The 21,695-nt window shown below is 52.1% G+C and overlaps 1 protein-coding gene across 1 annotated transcript in view; it reads left to right on the top strand.

Annotated features, from left to right (window-relative positions):
- Positions 1-21,695, top strand: part of METTL14 (methyltransferase like 14) — a 117,821-nt gene that overhangs the window by 47,481 nt on the left and 48,645 nt on the right. Inside the window, exon 7 of the mRNA XM_029614955.1 lies at positions 11,432-11,573. Within this exon, the coding sequence (XP_029470815.1) occupies positions 11,432-11,573 (142 nt within the window). The remainder of the gene's footprint in view (positions 1-11,431; positions 11,574-21,695) is intronic.

Below are 21,695 nucleotides of genomic sequence, written 5' to 3'. Positions count from 1 at the left end.
ATAAAGCTGGTCACACCCTGGATCAAATATTCATCAATTCTAATTTCACTTGCACAATAGAACCGTCCTGTACACCAATCCCTTGGTCAGATCATTTCCTAATAGAATCTTCCTTTTCCACACACAGACACACGCTTCTCCATACACTTCTACCATTCAATTCAGGAAAACATGTCCTTCTGACATACTCGGCGATCAGCTATCCAAAGAACTCTCCAACCTAGACCTAGCTAATCCGGACTCAGCACTATCCTCTTGGCAAAAGATTACGGAAATAGTCGCAAATAAATGGTGTCCAATAATCTCCAAATCACTCAACCCAATAAAAAAGGGAAACCAACCTTGGTTCTGCTCGGAACTGAAACGAATGAAACAGGATTTACGCCAGAAAGAAAATAGATGGCGCAAAACCCCAAATAAAACAACCCTCTCATCATACAAGGGACTCTTAAATCAATACAGGATCGCCATTCTACAGAAAAAGAAGGAATACTACGCAAACAAAATTCACCATTTTCAATACGATGCCCAGGCCTTATTCGCCTACGTATCACAAATCACTAAATCAACCTCACCACCTATTCCAGATGAACAAGCTCTCTCAAAAGCTATAGAACTCGCTTCTTACTTCCAACAGAAGATCTTAAATACCCTCGCCCTCCTTCCTACAAATACAACCCCCCTAAAGTCAGGTGAGAATTCCAATTCTCTAAATAGACCCAAATTTGACTGTTTCGAATCAATCTCCACCAAAGAGATTGAATCCCTTCTAAATAAACTGAAACCTGCTAGCCATCCAGCTGACAACATCCCATCGAGACTCCTGCTTCTAATCCCTATCTTGATCTCAGGACCTCTGACCAGTATAATAAATAGCCTCCTATCCCAAGGAAGCTACCCAGACATCCTAAAAACCGCTTCACTCAAGCCCCTCCTCAAGAAACACAATTTAGACCCAAATGTTCCAGCAAATTTCAGACCCATCTCTAACCTCCCTTTCGTCGCTAAATTAACGGAGAAATTGGTAAACACACAGCTTTCTGACTACCTGGAAGACCACAAGATCCTACACCCTTCGCAATATGGTTTCCGGAAATCACGCAACACGGAAACCCTCCTCATCTCACTAACAGACCATATTATTATGGGGTTAGATAAAGGACATTCCTTTTTACTAGTCTTGTTAGACATTTCGGCGGCTTTCGACACAGTCAATCACACCATCCTGTTGGATCGTCTAGCAGATATCGGCATCTCGGGATCTGCGTACAACTGGTTCAAGTCCTTCCTCAGTAATAGGACTTACAAAGTCAAAATCAATAATAAAGAGTCTTCCCTAACAAAATCTAATCTTGGCGTACCACAAGGATCTTCTTTATCCCCAACCCTCTTCAACATATACCTCCTCCCCCTCTGCCAAATGTTAACAGATCTCAATCTAATTCATTATCTGTACGCAGACGACGTACAGATTCTAATCCCCATAACAGATTCAATAGCAAAAGCGCTCACCCATTGGAATAACTGCCTACTTTCCATCACCAATCTACTCAATAGCTTAAACTTGGTCCTTAACGCTTCTAAGACAGAGCTTCTCCTCATCTCCTCAAATGATAATATCCATCAACCAACATCATTCAACGCTAACATCACATGTAAACAGGTGAGAGATCTTGGGGTGATTCTAGACAACCGACTAAACCTCAGGAAAATGGTCAACACAACAACGAAAGATTGCTTTTACAGATTACAGGTCCTAAAACGACTTAAACCTCTCTTATTCTTCCACGACTTCAGGACAGTCCTCCAAGCGTTACTGTTCTCCAAAATAGACTACTGCAGCGCCCTGCTACTAGGACTTCCCAAATCCTCTACTAACCGCTGCAGATGATTCAAAATGCGGCAGCAAGATTGTTAACCAGTACCAGCCGCCACGATCACATATCACCCATTCTCAGGAATCTACATTGGTTACCAGTAAATTACAGAATTCTTTACAAATCAATCACCTTAATCCATAAAACTATCCATCATCAACTTCAACTTGACCTGGAAATACCTCTTAAACTCTATTCTTCTATCAGACCAACTAGAGACATGTACAAAGGCACTCTGAATGTTCCCCCCACTAAAGCCTCACGCCTCGCTATGACCAAAGACAGAGCCTTTTCAATAGCAGGCCCATCGATCTGGAACAGTATCCCATCAAACCTCAGACTGGAGCCATGCCTTTTAACTTTCAGAAAAGGACTTAAGACCTGGCTCTTTCAACAAGCCTTCCCTGAACCAGACAATCAATAGTTGGCCTTCATTGCTACTCGGTCTGGCACTCCATTTTTCAATGAAGGAATAAATGGACTCTGAGTCATTAAGGTTAAAACACCGTCTAAGTTTTTAACTTGTACTTTCTATGGTAAAATTTCTTTTACCGGCCTATCTTCCTTCCAGCTTGTTGCAAGCTTCCAAGTTCTCTCCCCTTGTTGATTGTAATTTTTGACTTATTCCTACTTATTGTTATCTTTCGTTTACGTGGATTTGTTACTCTTGTTGTTTTTCCCTTTTGTTAATCTGTAAACCGATCCGATATGGTAATTTACTATGAAGGTCGGTATAAAAAACTGTTAAATAAAATAAATAAATAAATAGATGGGGTGGTCCATCAATTGGTTGGAGGCTTGTGCAGTTTGTGGACCGGTTGAGAGGAAGAGCAGTGAGAGTAATGTCAGATAATGCCACAGCAGTGGGTCTACATAAGTCATCAAGGGGGAACCTGGAGTCAGCAGGTTTCTCTGGAAATGGGTGATCTGCTGCCATGGGTGGAACAGCATTTTCAGGCACTGTCGGCCTCTTACATCACAGGAGTGGACAATGTTCGGGTGGATTATCTTAATAATCATGTCTTGGACCTTGGAGAACTGGCACAATGCCTTTCAGCTCGTCTCTCAGTGGGATCAGCCTTTCTTGGCTCTGGCGAGCTACAGCTATGCGAAGGTGCATTAGTTTTACAGTCGCAGACAGGACTCTCAAGCGATCTGACACAATGTTATCGTTTAGACATGGTCGCAGGATCAGTTACTCTGTTTCCCCCATGGCCCGTGATTGACAGGTTGCTGCAGAAGATAGCCTGGCATCTGGATTTGGTTCTTCTGATGGCTCAGAATTGGCCACAAAGGCCTTGGTTATGCAGATCTTCAAAGTCTAATAGTAGGCAGGCCATTGCAATTGCAGATGCAAAAGAACCTGCTGCATCAGGGGCCAATTCTTCACAAAAATCTGGCTCAGTTTTTTCTCCTAGGACAAGCAGGATGGTAATCCTCTAATGTGGGTGACATCATCCGATGGAGCCCAGCACGGAAAACTTTTGTCAGTTTCTGGAAGCTATGACCAACACACTGGCATGGCATTGACTGCTTTTTATCGATGTCCCCGGTGCCTGTGGACCGCATGAGGTTTGTATCCTCTGCTTGGGGGCCTTGCACGATGTCCGTGGGTGTCAGCTCTGTGATCAGATGACTCCCAAAGGCCATCAGGTGCGCTTCAACAAGATGGAGAAACTTTTTGGGGTCCCTAAGTCTACTCCTTCCACTCCTGCATCGGCTCCATTGACATCGAAGGGTCACGGGGAGCCTCTTGATATGCTTCCCCTGGCTATTCCTCTCGCTAGTACCTCCAAGGATCACGGGGAAGGCGATAGATCTTTGATTTCCCTGCTGTCCCGGACGTTGGGATTTTCCACTTCCTCTGTGCCAGGGAAAGACTGGGCCGAGCACCGAGGGAGGGTGCTGTAAGCATTGCCACCGGTCCCGTTGACGCATGGGTCTGGAGTTGCACCGGCAACTGCCGGGCCGCCACCGAAGCAACACCGGCCTTCGGAGGCCCCGTCCCATCCCCACTGGTACCGGGCACCAAGCCACCTCGGAGACCTGAAGAAGAGCCGCTGATGCCTCGTCCCTCTCACTCAGTCCTGGCCACTCAGTCTGCAGTGCTTAAGTCTCTCCAGAGTGTCGAGCTGCCGATGCCACCGGCCCCCATACCGGTGTCCTAGCCTCCACCATCGATGCTAGCACTCCTGGAGCATCTGGATGTCATCCTGAGTGCCCTTCCGACATAGCCAGTGTCCGAGGGACCCTTTGTTCCTCAGCAGCCACTGATGCCCTCCACCGTAGTGATTCCGATTCTCTGTTCCTCCAAGGAGAAGATACGGCCGGTACTGTGTTTCCCAGACCACGGTTCCCGAGGCCTTTGCCTCTGGTCCCCTCGATGCCAGGGGAACCATTGATTCCCATGGTGCCCTCAAGGCCTCTGAAGCTAATGGAATCCAGGGCTGATGCCCCTCATGGACCTTGCCCACGGCACGCTGGTCCTGGTGAGAAGGATGGGCCTTATGACCCTTGGGGTGATGACTCCACGGAGTCATCCTCCATTTATTCGGACGACCCCCTCTCGGAGCCCTCCCCTCCGGAGGAACGGCGCCAGTCGCCCCTTGAGGACCTGTCCTTTGCAGGATTTTTCAGGGCCATGGCTGAAGCCATCCCTTTCAACTGCTCACCGAAGAGGACACGCGACATAAGATGCTGGAGGGTCTCCGGTTCATCGACGCTCCTAAGGAGATCATGGCAGTTCCTATCCACAACATTTTCAAGGACCTCCTCCTCCACATGTGGGAGCACCCCATTTCTATCTCCCCTCTCAATAGAAAGGCTGACGCCACCTACTTGGTGCAACAGGCCATGGGGTTTTAGAAGTGGCACCTCCCCCACCAGTTGGTGGTTGTGGAGTCCGCCTTGAAAAAGGCCCGGCGCTCCCGCACCCATCCGCCCCTCCGGGACGTGAGCACAGGGAGCTGGATGCCCTGGGCAGGAAAGTCTTCCAATCACCATGCTGGTGGTCTGCATCGCTGCCTACCAACTTTGTGACCCAGTATAACCGCAGTCTCTGGAAACGGGTTCAGGACTTCGCAGAGGACCTACCTCAACAACAACAGGAGGCCCTCTCGGTCATTGTCCTTCTGGGTCTCGAGGCTGGGAAGCACGAGGAGCGTTTCACCTATGATGTATTTGAGACGGCGACCCACTTAGCTGCGGTTGGCATCGGCAAAAGGCATGGCTCAGAGCCTCTGTCCTCCAGCCAGAGATCCAGGATAGGCTAGGCAATCTCTTCTGGGATAATGTCCAGGATGCGGTAGCGCAATTGAATTACCATCATGACACCCTTCAACAGCTTTCTGCTAGAGCTTCTGATGCCCTGTCCTCTAGGCCAGAATCCCGGAAGCCTTTCTACAGGCAGAGGAAGTTTTATCCTCCAGCCTCCAGGGTTCAAACGCCTCGCACCTGCTCCAGGGGGCCACCCTTGCCCTAGGCCCCAGCTACGGGCTTTTGACTGGCAGCGAGGGAGCGAAGGTCAGTTGACCGTATCCCTGACATCGGATCCCCTGGTCTGAGGCAAGCTTTTGAGCTTCACCCATCACTGGGAAGAGATCACGTCGGACTGATGGGTCCTCACTATCATCCATCAGGGGTACCGTCTAAACCAGTCTGCTCCCGGAGACCTCTCCCCTATGTCGATTGTGGGGTTCGTCCACCCATCACCTTTCTTGTGGCGGGCGTGGTGGAGCCAGTCCCTCACCTTCAGTGGGGCCGAGGGTTCTATTCGAGGTATTTCCTCATTCCGAAAAGAATGGTGGCTTGCGCCCCATTCTTGACCTCCGGGTGTTGAACAAGTTTCTTATCAGAGAAAAGTTGAAGATGGTCTCTCTGGGCACGCTGCTCCCGTTCCTCAGAGGAGGAGTCTGGCTTTGCTCCCTCTATCTCAAAGAGGCTTATGCGCACATTGCTCTCTTCCCCCAGGCACCGGAAGTACCTCCGCTTCATGGTGGGGAAAGCACATTACCAGTACAAAGTGCTGCCCTTCGGGCTGGCATTGGCCCCCCGCATTTTTACCAAATGCCTAGTGGTGGTGACCGCCTACCTTAGGCACGTGTCCCCCTACCTGGACAACTGGTTGCTCAAGAGCGACTCCCGCTCAGGAGCCTTGCATGCTCTGGCCCTGATGGTGCAAACGCTGCAGGCTTTGGGGTTTATCATCTTCCGCAAGTCTCATCTCTGCCCGTCTCCTCAGCTGGACTTCATAGGCGCCAGACTGGACACGGCACAGGCAAAAGCTTTTTTGCCCATGGACCGAGCAGTCGCCCTTGCCTCGCTGACTACCCTTATCTGGAACAGCCGGAGGTTATCAGCCCGCCGGCTGGGCCACATGATGGCCTCTATCCATGTGACCCCTCTGGCTCGCCTTTGCATGAGGAGGGCCCAATGGACCTTGTGGTCCCAATGGCAACAGGCTTCCCAGGATCTCGAGGCTCCTGTCGCACACTTAAGACTAATCGGAGAAAATTCTTTTTCACTCAATGCATGATTAAGCTCTGGAATTTGTTACCAGAGGATGTGGTTAGTGCAGTTAGTGTAACTGGGTTCAAAATGGTTTGGATAAGTTCTTGGAGGAAAAGACCATTAATGGCTATTAATCAAGTTTACTTAGGGAATAGCCACTGCTATTAATTGCATCATTAGCATGGGATCTTCTTAGTGTTTGGGTAATTGCCAGGTTCTTGTGGCCTGGTTTGACCTTTGTTGGAAACAGGATGCTGGGCTTGATGGACCCTTGGTCTGACCCAGCATGGCAATTTCTTATGTTCTTATGTTCTTAATCATGGACCTTCTGTCCTGGTGGGAAGATCTTTCCAAATTGGAAAAAGTAGTTCCCTTCCAAACCTCTCCGCCCCAAGCTATTCTCACCACCAACGCTTCTCCTCAGGGCTGGGGAGCCCATGTGAATGGAATCCACACGCAAGGTCTCTGGACTGCCTCCGACGTCCACAATCAGATAAACTTCCTGGAGCTTCAAGTAATCCTGTATACCTTGTGGGAATTCGGGGACCAATTGTCGACCAAGGAAATTCTGATTCGGACGGACAACCAAGTTGCAATGTGGTATATCAATGGTGCCTTTTCGGCACCATTGTTCTAGTTTATGTTTACTATGCACCCCTGTTTTATGTGAACCAGCATGATGTGACTGCAGTCTCGAATGCCGGTATATAAAAATCTGAAATAAAATAAATAAATATCAACAACCAGGGAGGCACAGGCTCATGGAGGCGGTGCAAATGTGAACTTGGGCCCTCTCGCAGGGGATGTCTGTCACGTACCTGCCAGGTCATCTTATGTCCTGGCGGATCGCTTAAGCCATTCCTTTCAGACTCATGAGTGGTCCCTCCACTCGGGAGTGGCGGCCAGGCTGTTTCGCCGCTAGGGCACGCCGGTTGTGGACCTCTTTGCCTCATCTCATAACTACAAGGTGAGCAAGTTCTGCTCCCTGTTGTCGGGGGACGGACATCTGGCCTGCGATGCCTTCTCCCTCCACTGGGGAGAGGCCTGCTATATGTGTACTCCCGTCTGCTGCTCTGCTGAAGATGTTGCTGAAGCTTCAACAGGACGACGGGACCAAGATCCTGGTGGCGCCCTTCCTGGCACATCAAGTCTGGTTCCCGCTTCTGCAGGACTTGTCGGTGCGGGCCCCCGTCTGGCTGGAGTTGGCACCAAATCTCATCTCTCAGGGTCTGGGCACCCTGTGCCAGCCGAACCTCTAGGCATTGGCCCTGATGGCTTGGTTGTTGAACGCATAGTCCTTCAGTCTCTGGCACTCCTCAGGTACTGGTGGCATCCCAAACACCTTCCACCAGAAAGTCCTATGGCTTGAAGTGGGGGAAAAAAGATTTTCCATCTGGTGTGCGGGGCATGGCTTGGATCCCTTCTCCTGCCCCCTTCCTCAGCTGTTGGACTACCTGTGGCACCTCTCAGAGACTGGCCTTCAGACAGCACCTGAATGCTGTCAGTGCGTACCATCGGGGTGTCACTGGCACACTGGTTTCTGCGCAACCTTTGGTAGGCTGGTTCATGCGGGACCCCTCCAGCTGAAGCCCCCTCTTCAGCCTCTTGTCACAGCCTGGGACCTCAACGTTGTCCTCCCACGGCTCATGCGAGCTCCTTTTGAGCCGCTGCGATCTTGCGACCTGAAGTTCCTTACCTGGAAAGTTTTGTTCCTGGTGGTGATTACGTCAGCTCGAAGGGTCAGTGAGCTTCAAGCTCTGGTGATCTACCCACCATACATGAAGTTCTTCCATGATTGTGTGGTGTTGAGTATGCATCTGAAGTTCCTGCCCAAGGTGGTATCACATTTCCACCTTAATCGGTCCATCGTGTTACCCACCTTCTTCCCCAGGCCTCATTCCCACTTGGGGGAGCGAGCCTTTCATGCCTTGGCTTTCTTTCAGGATTGTACAGCACGCCACAAACAGTCCAACCAGCTCTTCGTATCTTTTGATTCCAACAGATTGGGAAGGGCTGTGGGTAAGCAGACCCTGTTGAACTGGTTAGCAGATTGCATTGCCTTTTGCTATCAGCAGGCAGGCCTCCCGCTTGCCGGCAGAGTAAAGGCTCACTCTGTGTGGGCCATGGCGGCGTCGGTAGCTTATCTGCGCGCAGTCTTCATCGCAGAGATTTGCTGGGCTGCAACCTGGAGTTCTCTTCACATGTTTGCGCTCATTAGTGTTTGGACAAGGACGGGCATCAGGACAGTGCCTTTGGTCAATCCATCCTCCGCAACCTGTTTCAGTCCTGAACCCAACTTTTTTCCCGTGCTCTGTGGGAACCAGACAGTCCCTTTTTGGCCCACGGCGCCCCAGTTGTTGTGCCTGTTGGCACTTTGGTCGGTCGCTGTGGGTCCGTGTGGTGGCCAGGGACGGTCTGGAGCTTGATACTCACCCACATGCGAGGACTACCATCCTGCTTGTCCTAGGAGAAAGCGCTTACCTTTAACGGGTGTTCTTCTAGGACAGCAGGATATTAGTCCTCAGGAATCTCGCCCTCCTCCCCATGAACTTGGGCTCTCCTTTCAGTTTGTTGTGTTTATTTTTTTTGGCTCGTATTTTTTCATCTATATTACGAGACTGAAGGGGGACCTCGCGTGGACGCGCAGATAGCAGCAGGCTGGGCAATGCTCAGTGTGCTGGTCAAAGCTTCTAGAAACCTTGACAAAAGTTTTCCGTGCTGGGCTCCATCAGATGATGTCACCCACATGTGAGGACTAACATCCTGCTGTCCTAGGAGAACACCTGCTACAAGTAAGCAACTGCGCTTATGGTTTGGCCCTTGAGAGGGCATGGCTATTGAAGCATGGTTATTCCTCGAAAGTGGTAAGTACCTTGTTACGAGCTCAAACATTTTCTACTTCATTGGTTTACGTATGAGATTAGAGAAACTCAAGAAGTAATTTCACCTTTTTTGCCTGTAGCAAAATATGTTAGGCGAATTACAATACAATTCATAAAATAGCAAGATAGAAACACAAAATCGTAGTTAACAGCGCATGTGGATTATACTGATAGGCACTGGGAGTGGGGAGGAGAGAGAGAGGGCAGCATATGCAGTCGTCCGCTTCAGGAGGGCTGCATTTGCAGGGTTATCTGCTGGCTATTCCTGCCGGCATGCTGTTGCAGTGGGAGCATTGGCCATATTGAAACCTCAAGAAGGGAATAGCTCAGAGCAGTGGCCTCCTACGCTGGTTCAGTCTGTCTCCATCTGTTGGTTGGGATGCATAACCCATGCATCTGGACTGGTCTGGCTGGACTTGAGGAAATGAAATTATTAGGTAAGAACGGATTTCTCCTTTTGTATAAAACAAATCAAAACATAGTAAGCAGCACAGTTATGGTTGTGACCACAGTTACATCCTGGATGTGTGGTTTACATGTTTCGCTGACTAGAATTTGGATTTTGGATTTTTAAAGCAATTGGTATGCTATATTTCCACTGATGAGTTGCAGCTGGCCACAGTACTACCTGGCAGGCCAACCCCTTGGGTTGTGTGCTGGCATTCAGGCCGATACAGTAAGGAGCGGTAGGAAGAGCTGTGTTAGTGCCGGGCGCACCCGCGGTTGCCGCACGCACAGTCCAGCTCACCTACCGCTCGATACTGTATGTAAATAGCTTGCAAATGCAAGCTGCGTCCAAGAAACGTCCGTGAAACGTTAGGCCCACGCAACCCATTTTACTGTATAGAGCGCTATACAGTATCCTGGGTGCGCGGGCCTAACACTTCACGGACACGCTGGTATCTGTCATTTCAAATGTCATTTGAAATGACAGGTACCAGGAAGTGGACGGTTCTCCGACGCTCAGGATTGCCAGATTTCTCTCCCCTCCTCCCGAAGCAAGCAACGAAAGTGGAAAAAAGCGGAAAAAAAAAAAAGTAGCAAGAGAGAGAGGGGAGAGAGGACGGGCAATCCTACGCTCGGGATTGCCAGTCCTCTCTCCCCTCCTCCCGAAGCAAGGCTCGAAAAGCAGCCTTGCTCCGGGAGGAGGGGAGAGAGGACTGGCAGTGTAAAGCGACGAAGCGACTTACTTTTTTTGCAACCCCCTTCGGAGACGGACATCGGCGAAGACGACCGCGGCTCCCCTGCCTCCAGCTGCCCGCGAAGATGGACGCATCGCACGGGCGAAAGCGGCCCCTGTGCGTGCAATTGGGCCGCTCAAGTCGTGACGTTTGGTGTCACGGCATGTGACGTCACATCTTGAGCAGCCCAATTGCACGCACAGGGGCCGCTTTCGCCCGTGCGATGCGTCCATCTTCGCGGGCAGCTGGAGGCAGGGGAGCCGCGGTCGTCTTCACCGATGTCCATCTCCGAAGGGGGTTGCAAAAAAAGTAAGTCGCTTCGTCGCTTTACACTGCCAGTCCTCTCTCCCCTCCTCCCGGAGCAAGGCTGCTTTACGCGCCTTGCTTCGGGAGGAGGGGAGAGAGGACTGGCAATCCCGAGCGTAGGATTGCCCGTCCTCTCTCCCCTCTCTCTCTTGCAACTTATTTTTTTCGCTTTTTTGCTTTTTTCCGCTTTCGTTGCTTCGGGAGGAGGGGAGAGGACTGGGGCTGCCCCGGAGACCAGCACCCATGGACGCGGCCAGGGCAGGTGAGCGGGGGCTGGGGGAAAGTTTGCCGCCTACCCTTACCCCTGCCTCTAACGCAGGGGTAAGGGTAGGCGATAAGTTAGCAGGGTAAACGCGCGGCAAAACGGCAGGGTAAAAAAGCGATAGTCGGGGCGCGGGTTACTGTATGGGAGGGAATAGCTAATTCGCTCGTTTACATGTAATATACATGCCGTGTGCGGAAGGGGTTACCCGGTGATTTAAGGACGCTGTAAGAGTATGTTAAAGGGGATAGTGTATCGCGGGTTGGACTAACGCGGCCGAAAAGTGGGTAGAAAGCGGGTTAGGAGCAGGGTAACCGCGGCCGCGCTTTACTGTGAGGAAGTAACAGCTGACCCACTTCTTTTCCTGGCATTCCTCACTCATGAGCTGACCACTTGCCCCTGTGCACTTTGCAGGTATTTACAGGCAGATCTGGAAGTCTTTGATATTCGGGAGCTGAAGTCCACGTTTGATGTCATTCTCCTGGAGCCACCATTGGAAGAGTATTACCGGGAGACTGGTATTGCAGCCAGTGAGAAATGCTGGACCTGGAATGATGTAAGGCTCGCATTAAGTGCTGTTTACACCATTATAATTTGCTTATAACTGATTTTGGTAAACACATTTCATTTTTAACAATTACTTTTTATTTTGAGTTTTTTTGCTTGTGCTTCAGATTCTGATTTACATATAAGAGCTGAATGTTTACAGAGCAAATGTGTACACTGTCTGCTAATATATCTCCTCCTCTGTGTGCTGTGATTGCCAGTAAATCTGCTTTCTTTGCTTATCTGTAGTGTGCTCATTGCGAGTATTATCCTCTCTTCCTTCTGTTTGTCCCCAAAACAACCAGTATTACTGCCGCTCTGCAGGACAGTGGAGGGTAAGAACAGACAGATTGTCCTTGGTCACCTGTCACTCAGAAAAGACAATTTCCCTGTACGTACCAGGATCAGTCCAGGACACCTGGGTTGTGACTCCGCACCAGTAGATGGAGACAGACTAAAACTTGTGGGCGGAGCCATATAAGCCCCTGTGCCAGTCACAGCCCCTCAGTCTTACTCTGTCTCCAGTAGATGGTGCAGGTCCGGTCACAGCCCTGCCTGCCCTGGTTCTGGTGTTGGTGTTAGTCAGGTTTGAATTTTTGGGCTAGGTTTTTTGTTAGGCATAGTTGTTTATATACCAAATTGGGGTTTTCTTTTAATCCCTTAGTCTCGGGTGCCCTGCCTCCCAGGGGGGTTGAGAGGTCCTGAGGGGACTACCCTCCCCCGGTTGAGGCCGCTGCCAGGGTCGAGGACCCGGCTGGTCTAGTGGCAGCGTCAGGGGTGACACCGGGGAGCCCGGTTCACTCACCCCTGCAGGACTAGGGCTCCAGGACCCGGGACAGCGGCATCAGCGTTTTAAAAAAAAAAAAAAAAAAAAAAAAAGTTTTCTGTTTTTATTTTGTTGCGGCCGGCTCTCCGTTGCTTCGGCGTCGCTGCTCCGTCGTTTTCGCGCAGGGGGGCGCCGCAGGCAAGAGGGGAGGTCGCCGAATTAGTTTTTTCTTTAATTTTGACGCGCCTCAGTTTTTTACTTCCCGCGGTCGCCGGCTTGCCGCGCGGTTCTTCAGGCAAGGCCTGCGGGTCGGCGCGCGCGCGTTTTTTTTTCCAGGAGGGCCTCTGCTCGGCCTGCATCCAGGACGGTGAACCAACGTCCAGGGCATCGCGGGGGGCTCAGGCTCGGATTGCGCGTTCGCCGCCGCGAGGGGTAGGCCCAGTAAATAGGCCTCAGGACATTTTCCCGCTCAGCGCGGGAGCGGCGGCCATTTTGGCCACTGGCAAGGAATTCTCGCGGACCGCGGCAGGCGATTCGGCTCTCCCTCCCGCGTTATCCCCGCAGCGGGGCGCGGCAGGAGGGGGCGCCGAGGAGGGGCTTCGGCCCGGGGGGATTCCGGCGCCGATTCTTCCGAATCCGGGTCGTTTCTCTGAGGATTTCGCGGGCTTGCTGCGCAAGGTACTTATGTACAAGCGCAGCAAGCGCTCCCGAGGGGGGGGGCTCTGGGGAGGGCTCCAACCAGGCCCCACCGAGTAAGCGCAAGGCGAAAAAGACCGCGATGCTCGCCCAGGAGCCAGCGCGAGGGAAACGGCTTTCCCGGAGCGTACCTCAGGAGTCAGATCCAGAAGATTCCTCCACGGCGGATACTGGTGGTCTCGAGGAGCCCCCGAGGGGGGCTGAGGAGACGGGGGCGGATGGCTCCGCCCAGCCCGGCGCGGGAACAGGTACCCAGGCAGCGGACGGGGATGACCCCAAGGTAGTCCGTCTGTTCCGCAGAGAGGAACTGTCGCCATTCATCCCGGCCATTCTCCAGGACCTGGGGATAGAGGCTTCCCCAGTGGTGGTCCGCCAGGAAGTCAATATGGATCCAGTGCGACTGGGATACCCCGGAATTAGGGTTGATAGTCAGCAAGGCCATGGATAAGCTCTACCCGCTCCCGGAGGAGGCGCTGGAGCTTCTGCAACTTCCAAAGGTGGATTCAGCGGTCTCCACGGTGACGAAGAGGCCCACTATCCCGGTCATGGGGCCGACGGCCCTTCGGGATATACAAGACAGGAAGCTTGTAGTGCAGCTCAAGAAGATATTTGAGGTATCCGCCCTAGGGGTGCGGGCAGCAATCTGCACTAACTTCGCCATGCGCGCTAGTTTACGCTGGGCCCAGGTCCTTCAGGCGAATGCAGGCCTGTTGGCGGAGGAGGCGTCTCAGGCTGATAGATTGGAGGCGGCAATAGCTTATGGAGCTGACGCCCTCCACAACCTGCTGCGCACCTCTGCTAGGTCCATAGTAGCCGCAGTTTCGGCGCGCTGTCTCCTGTGGCTACGCAACTGGGCAGCGGATGGCTCTTCCAAAGCCCACCTGGGTTCGTTACCTTTCAAGGAGTTGGATGATTTGATGGTTTCTCTGGGAGAGAACAGGGCATTCTAGCTGCCCGAGGATAGGGCCAGGGCGCGGCCCTCCTTTCCGGCCAGTGCCCGGTTCCGGGGGCCCAGGAAATCGCGCCCTCAAAGATCCGCCGGCTCTTCTTATAGACCATCTTCTTCCCGGAACACTCAATGGCAGCAGTCCTTTCGTGGGAAACGTTACGGGGAGCAAGGCGGGGCCCAAGCCCTCGCATTGAACTCCGGCCGGTCCACCTCTCGTCGCGCCTGCGGCACGCCGTTCCAAATGTAGGGGCACGGTTAACTTTATATTTCGAGGAGTGGACCAGGGTGACGTCGGGCCAGTGGGTCCTCGACGTGATAAGACACGGCTACGAGTTAGATTTTGCTCGCATCCCAGCGGACAAGTTCCTGGTCTCGCCCTGCAAGGCCCCAGGAAGAGGGCAGCGATGTTGGACACCTTCCGTCGGCTGGAAAGCTTGGGGGCCATATCCCCCGTCCCTGCCGATCGGCGCGGCTCGGGCCGTTACTCCATTTACTTCGTAGTTCCCAAGAAGGACGGCACTTCAAGGCCAATTCTGGACCTCAAAGGGGTAAACAGATGTCTTCGCGTTCCCCACTTCGAAATGGAAACGATTCGGTCAGTTATCGCTTCGGTGCGTCCGGGCGAATTTCTGACTCCTCTGGATCTCACGGAGGCGTACCTTCACGTGGGCATTCAGCCATCGTGCCAGCAGTTTCTGAGGTTCTGCGTTCTGGGGAGGCACTACCAATTTCGGGCGCTCCTTTTTGGTCTTGCAACGGCGCCTCGGACATTCACGAAAGTGATGGTGGTAGTGGCGGCGCAGCTGCGACGGGAAGGTCTTCTAGTTCTTCCTTACCTAGACGATTGGCTGATTCGGGCGAAGTCAGAGAGTCAGTGTCGACGGGCGGTGGACAGGGTCTTCCAGTTCTTGCAGTCCCTAGGCTGGGTGGTCCATTACAACAAAAGTTATTTGGCTCCCACTCAGTCCTTGGAATATCTGGGGGCCTTATTCGACACGAAACGGGGCAGGGTAATCCTCTCTCAAGATCGGATATGCAAACTGCAATCTCAGGTGCGGCGTCTGTTGTCTCTTCGCCGTCCACGAGTCTGCGATTACCTGACGGTGCTGGGGTCTATGGCTTCAACGCTCGCGTTGGTACCCTGGGCGTTCGCTCACCTGCGGCCATTGCAGTCTTCTTTGCTGTCCCGTTGGACACCAGTTTCAGAGGATTTCTACCTACTGCTCCCGCTTGTGGGTCCGGCGAGATCCAGTCTTCTTTGGTGGCTGGATCCAAGTCATCTGTCCTGTGGCGTATCCCTTCTCGTTCCCGACTGGACGGTGGTGGCCACGGATGCCAGTCTCTCCGGCTGGGGAGCAGTTTGCCTAGGGAAGTCGGTGCAAGGTCGTTGGTCAGCGTCGCAAGCTCAATGGTCCATCAACCACCTCGAGACCAGAACGGTCTGTCTGGCTCTCCAAGCCTTCATACCCTTGGTGCGGGGACAGGCGGTCCGAGTACTGTCAGACAACGCAACCACTGTGGCCTACATCAATCGTCAAGGAGGGACGAGAAGTCCACTGGTGGCGGAAGAGGTGAGAATTTTGATGGCCTGGTCGGAACAACATCTCAGCAGCATAGCAGCGTCTCACATTGCCGGGGTCGACAACATGCAGGCGGATTTCTCAGCAGGCATCGTCTAGATCCTGGAGAGTGGGAACTGGCGGACGAGGCGTTTCTTCTCCTCTGCAGGACGTGGGGAGTTCCCCACTTGGATCCGATGGCCACGTGGCACAACGCGAAGGCTCCGCGTTTTTTACAGTCGGCGTCGAGAGCGGGGAGCAGAGGGCGTCGATGCGCTGGTGCTCCCTTGGCCGATGGATGTGCTGCTGTACGTGTTTCCCCCGTGGCCACTGATCGGCAAGATCCTGCGGCGTGTAGAATTGCACCCATCCAACGTGATCATGGTGGCACCGGAGTGGCCACGCCGTCCATGGTTCACAGACCTCATTCAGTTGTCGGCGGAGGCTCCCCTTCGTCTCCACGGCTTCGCGGGGCTGCTTCATCAGGGCCCCGTCTGTTTGGAGGAGGCGGATCACTTTTGTCTCGCGGCATGCTTTTTGAGAGGAATCGGTTAAAGAGCAAAGTTTACTCGGACGCGGTTATTGCTACGCTGCTGAGGTCCCGGAAGCAGTCTCCGTCCCTGGCTTATGTCAGGGTCTGGGTAGTTTTTGAGGATTGGTGTATGAAGCGAGGTTTGGAATCCACCGCCGCTGAGGTCTCTGATATTCTGGCTTTCCTCCAGGTGGGACTGGCCAGAGGCTTGGCGTGCAGTTCCCTACGGGTCCAAGTGGTGGCACTTGGTTGTTTGCGGGGGAAGGTCGGGGGGATCCCCTCTGGCTCTTCACCCGGATATAGCCCGTTTTCCTGAAGGGGGCTAAGCATCTCCGTCCTCCCTTGCGTCCTTCCTGTCCGGCTTGGAATCTTAATTGGGTTCTTTCTGCCTTATGTTCGGCACCGTTTGAGCCTTTTTGCAGCGCTCTACTGTCTAGGATCTCACGTTGAAGACCGTGTTTCTGGTGGCGATTTCTTCGGCACGCCGTATCTCGGAATTGCAGGCGTGGTCATGTAGGGAGCCGTCCTTGCGACTCTCCGCCACAGGCGTTTCCTTGCGCACGGTCCCTTCTTTCTTCCGAAGGTCGTCTCGGCTTTTCATTTGAATCAATCCGTTGAACTTCCCGCTTTCGCGGTCGGGGAGTCGTCGGATCCGAAGACGAGAGACTTACGAAAGCTGGATGTGAGGAGGTCCCTCCTTCGCTATCTGGAGGTCACTAATCCTTTTCGGATAACGGATCATCTCTTTGTCCTCCTTTCTGGTCCCAAGAAAGGGGCTGCAGCATCTCGCACGACGATCGCCCGTTGGCTCTAAGAGGCCATAGGCTCAGCGTACTTTGTACGGGGAAAGATTCCGCCGGTGGGTCTTCGGGCTCATTCGACAAGGTCTCACGCTGCGTCCTGGGCGGAGTCTTCTCAGGTGTCGCCCCAAGAGATTGTAGGGCGGCTACCTGGCAGTCGTTGCATACCTTCGTCAGACATTACCGTCTGGATGTTCAGGCTGCTGAGGTCGGAGGGTTTGGAGAGAGGGTACTCCGAGCAGGACTGCTTCCCACCCTCGGTAAGTTGGCTCTGGTACATCCCAGGTGTCCTGGACTGATCCTGGTACGTACAGGGAAAGGAAAATTAGTTTCTTACCTGATAATTTTCGTTCCTGTAGTACCAAGGATCAGTCCAGGATCCCGCCCGCTGACGGAGAGTCCGCTCATCGTTGTTTCCTTGCGCTCACCGCTTGTTCGCTCTCCCGGTTGGGGAGTCCGGTTCCCGCAGGGGTTGGAATTGTTTCCGATTAAATGGCAAGTTTTGTTAGTTAGCTATGGTTGCCCTTTGGGTTTCTACTTTGACATTACGTATGACTGAGGGGCTGTGACTGGCACAGGGGCTTATATGGCTCCGCCCACAAGTTTTAGTCTGTCTCCATCTACTGGTGCGGAGTCACAACCCAGGTGTCCTGGACTGATCCTTGGTACTACAGGAACGAAAATTATCAGGTAAGAAACTAATTTTCCTTTAGGTGTCCGATGCTGAAAGTCCATGTCACCTAACATAGATGACAGTACAAAAAGACCATTTGGCCCGTCCACACTGCTAAGGATATATCCCAGCTGCCGGCCACTTGTAGAATATCACTCCTTATCCAACGCAGTTTTTGATCTTCATCCTTGGTTCTCTGCTTTCCTGGGTTGATAAGCATCCAGGATCCCAACACATCACCAAGCTACATAATCTAAACCACTACCAAAACTGGCGAGTTCCCTGCACGTACCAGGATCAGTCCAGGCGGTGGGTTATGTCCCCCCCCGTCCAGCAGATGGAGTCAGAACAAAAAGCTCGGGGGGAGGTCCTATATAACCTCACCTCCCTTGCCACAATCCCCAGTATCTTCTGACTCCAGCAGATGTGAGCAGGGGACTGGCAGTCCCCAGCACAGGAGCTTAGGTTTCCGAGGGATCAAGTGAGAAAAAAAAAGAAAAAGCAAAGTGGCTTGTTTTGTTAGGGCAGGAAGGGCTTGCTGACAGGTCTGCGCCCTGGTCTCCCTTCTCCTGCCTTTCCTTCTCCTTTGCCTTCAGATATTGGGGTAAGTGTCTGCATTTGTTTTCAGGCTTATTTTTCATTTAGCTGTACTCGCCATCGCCGTGGGCCGCGCCGGATCACTGGGGTGCACGTTAGTGCTGCTAACCTCTCCCCCTCCTCCTCACCGCTGCCGACCCGCGGCCCCGCGACCTGCCATTCCCCGGGGCCGCCAGCCGCTGGGAGGTCCGATTCCCCGGCGGCTCCCTCGGGTCGGTGGGGGGGTGATCCGCGCGCATTGCTCCGTCGGGCGCCGAGGTTTTCGCCGCGCCTATCTGGTTCCTGGCCCCCCCCCCCCCGGACTTACTATGCCGCGAGCGGTGGCCTGTCCTTCTTGCAGCCGGCAGGGGCTCTGCGCAAGCTGCCCTCCCGCGGGGGGGGGGGGGACGGCACAGGAGCCCACGGGGAGGACCGCGTGGCTCGGAAGCGGCAGGCCCCATTCCCTCTGAGCGCGGGAACGGTGGCCATTTTGTTTTCAGACGAGGAGGCCGGCATTTCGGGGGAGGACGCAGGGGACCCGATTTCAGCGACGCCACCAGTTTTAGCTCCGTTTGCGGAGCCGGGTTTTCAGGATGGGGAGGTCCCGGCTTTCCCCCCCTCGGGGGTGCCTTCGTTCTCGCCGGAATTTGTGATATTGATGCACAGGGCTTTCCTGCAGAGCAGGAGCCAGCCTCTGGATTTTCCCATGGGACCCCATCCCTGGGGGGGTCCTCCCCACAGGGCAGTGCCCAGCCCCCCGGGGGAATGCCAGGTCCCTCCCAGGCACCCACGTCCCTTGCAATTCAGTTGCTTGTATATTGTTTTTGACATAAAGAGCAGCTACTCTTCCCCCTTTTCTGTCCTCTGTCCTTCCTTACGTTATGGCCGTATCCCATTCATGAGGCTCTGAACCATGTCTCTATAATAGTCTCATCTCGTATGACTTTTGGTGCCCAGGAAATATGTAAGTAGATTTAGGCAGGTGTTTTATCAGCATCGCTAACTGTTGAGCTAACACTGTAAGCCGGCAGGGGTTTAAAAATAGTCTGGAAGGTTAATGAATCCCATGGCTGGTCTAGCATCAGCTCGGACTGAGCCCAACAGCTGCTATTTGAATCAGATTTGTCAGCCTGGGGATAGAAGCAGAAAATGCACAAGCAGATAAAGCTGAGGAGACAAGACAGCCTGGGCACAGTCTGGCATTATGTAAACAGATCCTAAAGAGGGAAAACTATATAAAAAATCAATAGGATCTGCCACCAAAACAGCTGACAGCTTGATTAACTCAGTTTATATTGGGGAATGACAATCATCTCTGGCACCAAATGTATGCATATTAAGTCTTGTATTTTTCGTGCACCATCAATTGTAATAATCTGTCATCTTTTTATTGCAAACTCTAGAATATTTGTCACTTTTTACAATTTTTTATATATTCAATAAAAAAAATTCTGTAAAGAGGTAGATTTAGCTTGAACAATCTCCCATGTATTCTACGTGCTATCATACGAACATAAGAAATTGCCATGCTGGGTCAGACCAAAGGTCCATCAAGCCCAGCATCCTGTTTCCAACAGTGGCCAATCCAGGTCACAAGTAGCTGGCAGGATTCCTACATTCAATAGATACCAAGTTGCTTATCCCAGGGGCTAGCAGTGGATTTCCCCAAGTCCACCTTAACTATGGTTTATGGACTTTTCTTCCAGTAACTTGTCCAAACCTTTTTTAAATCCAGCTACACAAACAGCTTTCATCACATCCTCTTGCATTTCCTTTGAAAACACAAAACAGTTCTGATCTATTTATAAACTGCATGCCAGCAAAAGTTGGATAAATGTTTGCTTCATTCAAGAAACAACCTTTGGTGCAAATGTTTTTCATACGCTTCTGGATTCGCACTTATTCTCATGGAATTCACTGGCAGATGCAGACCATACAGCTCCTATGCTCTTTCCACTGTGCTTCCTGTTATAGTGCCACAGACCCCAGCTGATCTCCAGCCTTCCCATTTCTTTCTTCTGTACCTATCCCAGGCTTCAACATACCAAGGGTCCATCAAGACCAGTATCCTGTCTCCAGTAGTCACAAGTATCTGGCAAGTACCCAAACATTAAATAGATCCTATGCTATTAATGCTGGCAACAAGCAGTGGCTATTACTAGTGATTAATAGCAGTTTATTGACTTTTCCTCCAGGACCTTATCCAAACCTTTTTAAAACCCAGCTACACTAACTGTTGTGTCCGTCACTGCTCGACGTCCTCACTCCGCCCTCTTTACCTCTGTGGATACTCCCTCCAGGTATGATGGAAGGTTAGCTGCCGCGGCGTCTTCTTGCCGTCTCCCTCCGGTGTCCCCGGACCGGCACGACGCTGCGGATCCGCCATGTTCCTGATGACGTAGGGCGTGCGCGCTCCGATTGTTGTACCAGCAAGGGCGCGAACCTCGAGGGCGTCCCCCTGAGATGACGTCATCCACTTCCAATATAAAAGGTCTCAGTATTTGCTAACGAATTGAGTTAGCAAGGGATTCATCCAAGCTACTCTGCCTCCTCAGACTTACTAGGGGTACCCGCTCCTCGGGGGCCTCGCTCTCTTTTCTTTATTTCTTTATTGCCGATAGGAACCGGTACTCGCTTCTCGAGGGCCCATGTTCCTGAACACTCTGAAGATTCTCTACTGCCTGGAACCAGGTACTCGCTCCTTGAGGGTCTAACCCTTTCCAGCTACTGAGCTTCTTAAAGACCTTATGTGAGTTTGTCATCCAGTTCTGGCTATGAACACAGCATACCCTGTCTAACTCACTATCTATAGTTTCTCTACAGCTCAGCAACCCTGGGATTGCTGTTCCAGTTCCTGAGGGACTTCAGCCCTGCCGGGCATATCAGCTCGCTACTGCCACCTCTGGTTGTTCTACTAACCTGTCTAATAAAAGAATTATCTGTGTCTGTCTCCGTACTCAAGCCTAGCCGGTGGTCCCTCTCAGAATATCCTCCTGGGGGCGCAGTCATCTGCCATCTGCCCTAGGATCCACCTATCTACATTCCTCTATAGCTGAGTGCCCTCTCCAAGCACTCCGCTGGTAACAGATTGCTACTCCTTCTCCATCAGGAGTCTTCAGCAACAGACTCATATCAGATTGCTACTCCGTAGTCTAAACCCATACAGTTTGTTAACTCCTCCCTCCACAGGAGCCGAAGCATAACAAGATTGCTACTCCTCATGGAGATCCTAACAGATTGCTAACTCCTCCTTCCTCAGGAGCCGTTTCATAACAGATTGTTAAATCCTCCTCCCTTAGGAGCTAGTTCATTACAGATTGCTAACTCCTCCTTCCGTAGGAGCTAGTTCATAACACTAACTGGCTTAACCATATCGTCTGGCAAAGAATTCCAGAGCTTAATTATACATTGAGTGAAAAATAAATTTCTCTGATTTTAAATGTGCTGCATGCTAACTTCATGGAGTTCCCCCTACTATATTTTTGTATTATTGTAGAGTAATAAACTGACGTTTGTGGCTCTAACAAATTTGGAACATATCTAGGTTAAAATATATGGAAATAGTTTGTACTGCAAACTTG

Source organism: Rhinatrema bivittatum, chromosome 1 (assembly GCF_901001135.1).
Source record: "Rhinatrema bivittatum chromosome 1, aRhiBiv1.1, whole genome shotgun sequence".
Lineage (NCBI taxonomy): Eukaryota > Metazoa > Chordata > Amphibia > Gymnophiona > Rhinatrematidae > Rhinatrema > Rhinatrema bivittatum.
The sequence above is the reverse complement of the archived record's forward strand: the minus strand, read 5'-3'. Positions and strand labels throughout refer to the sequence as shown.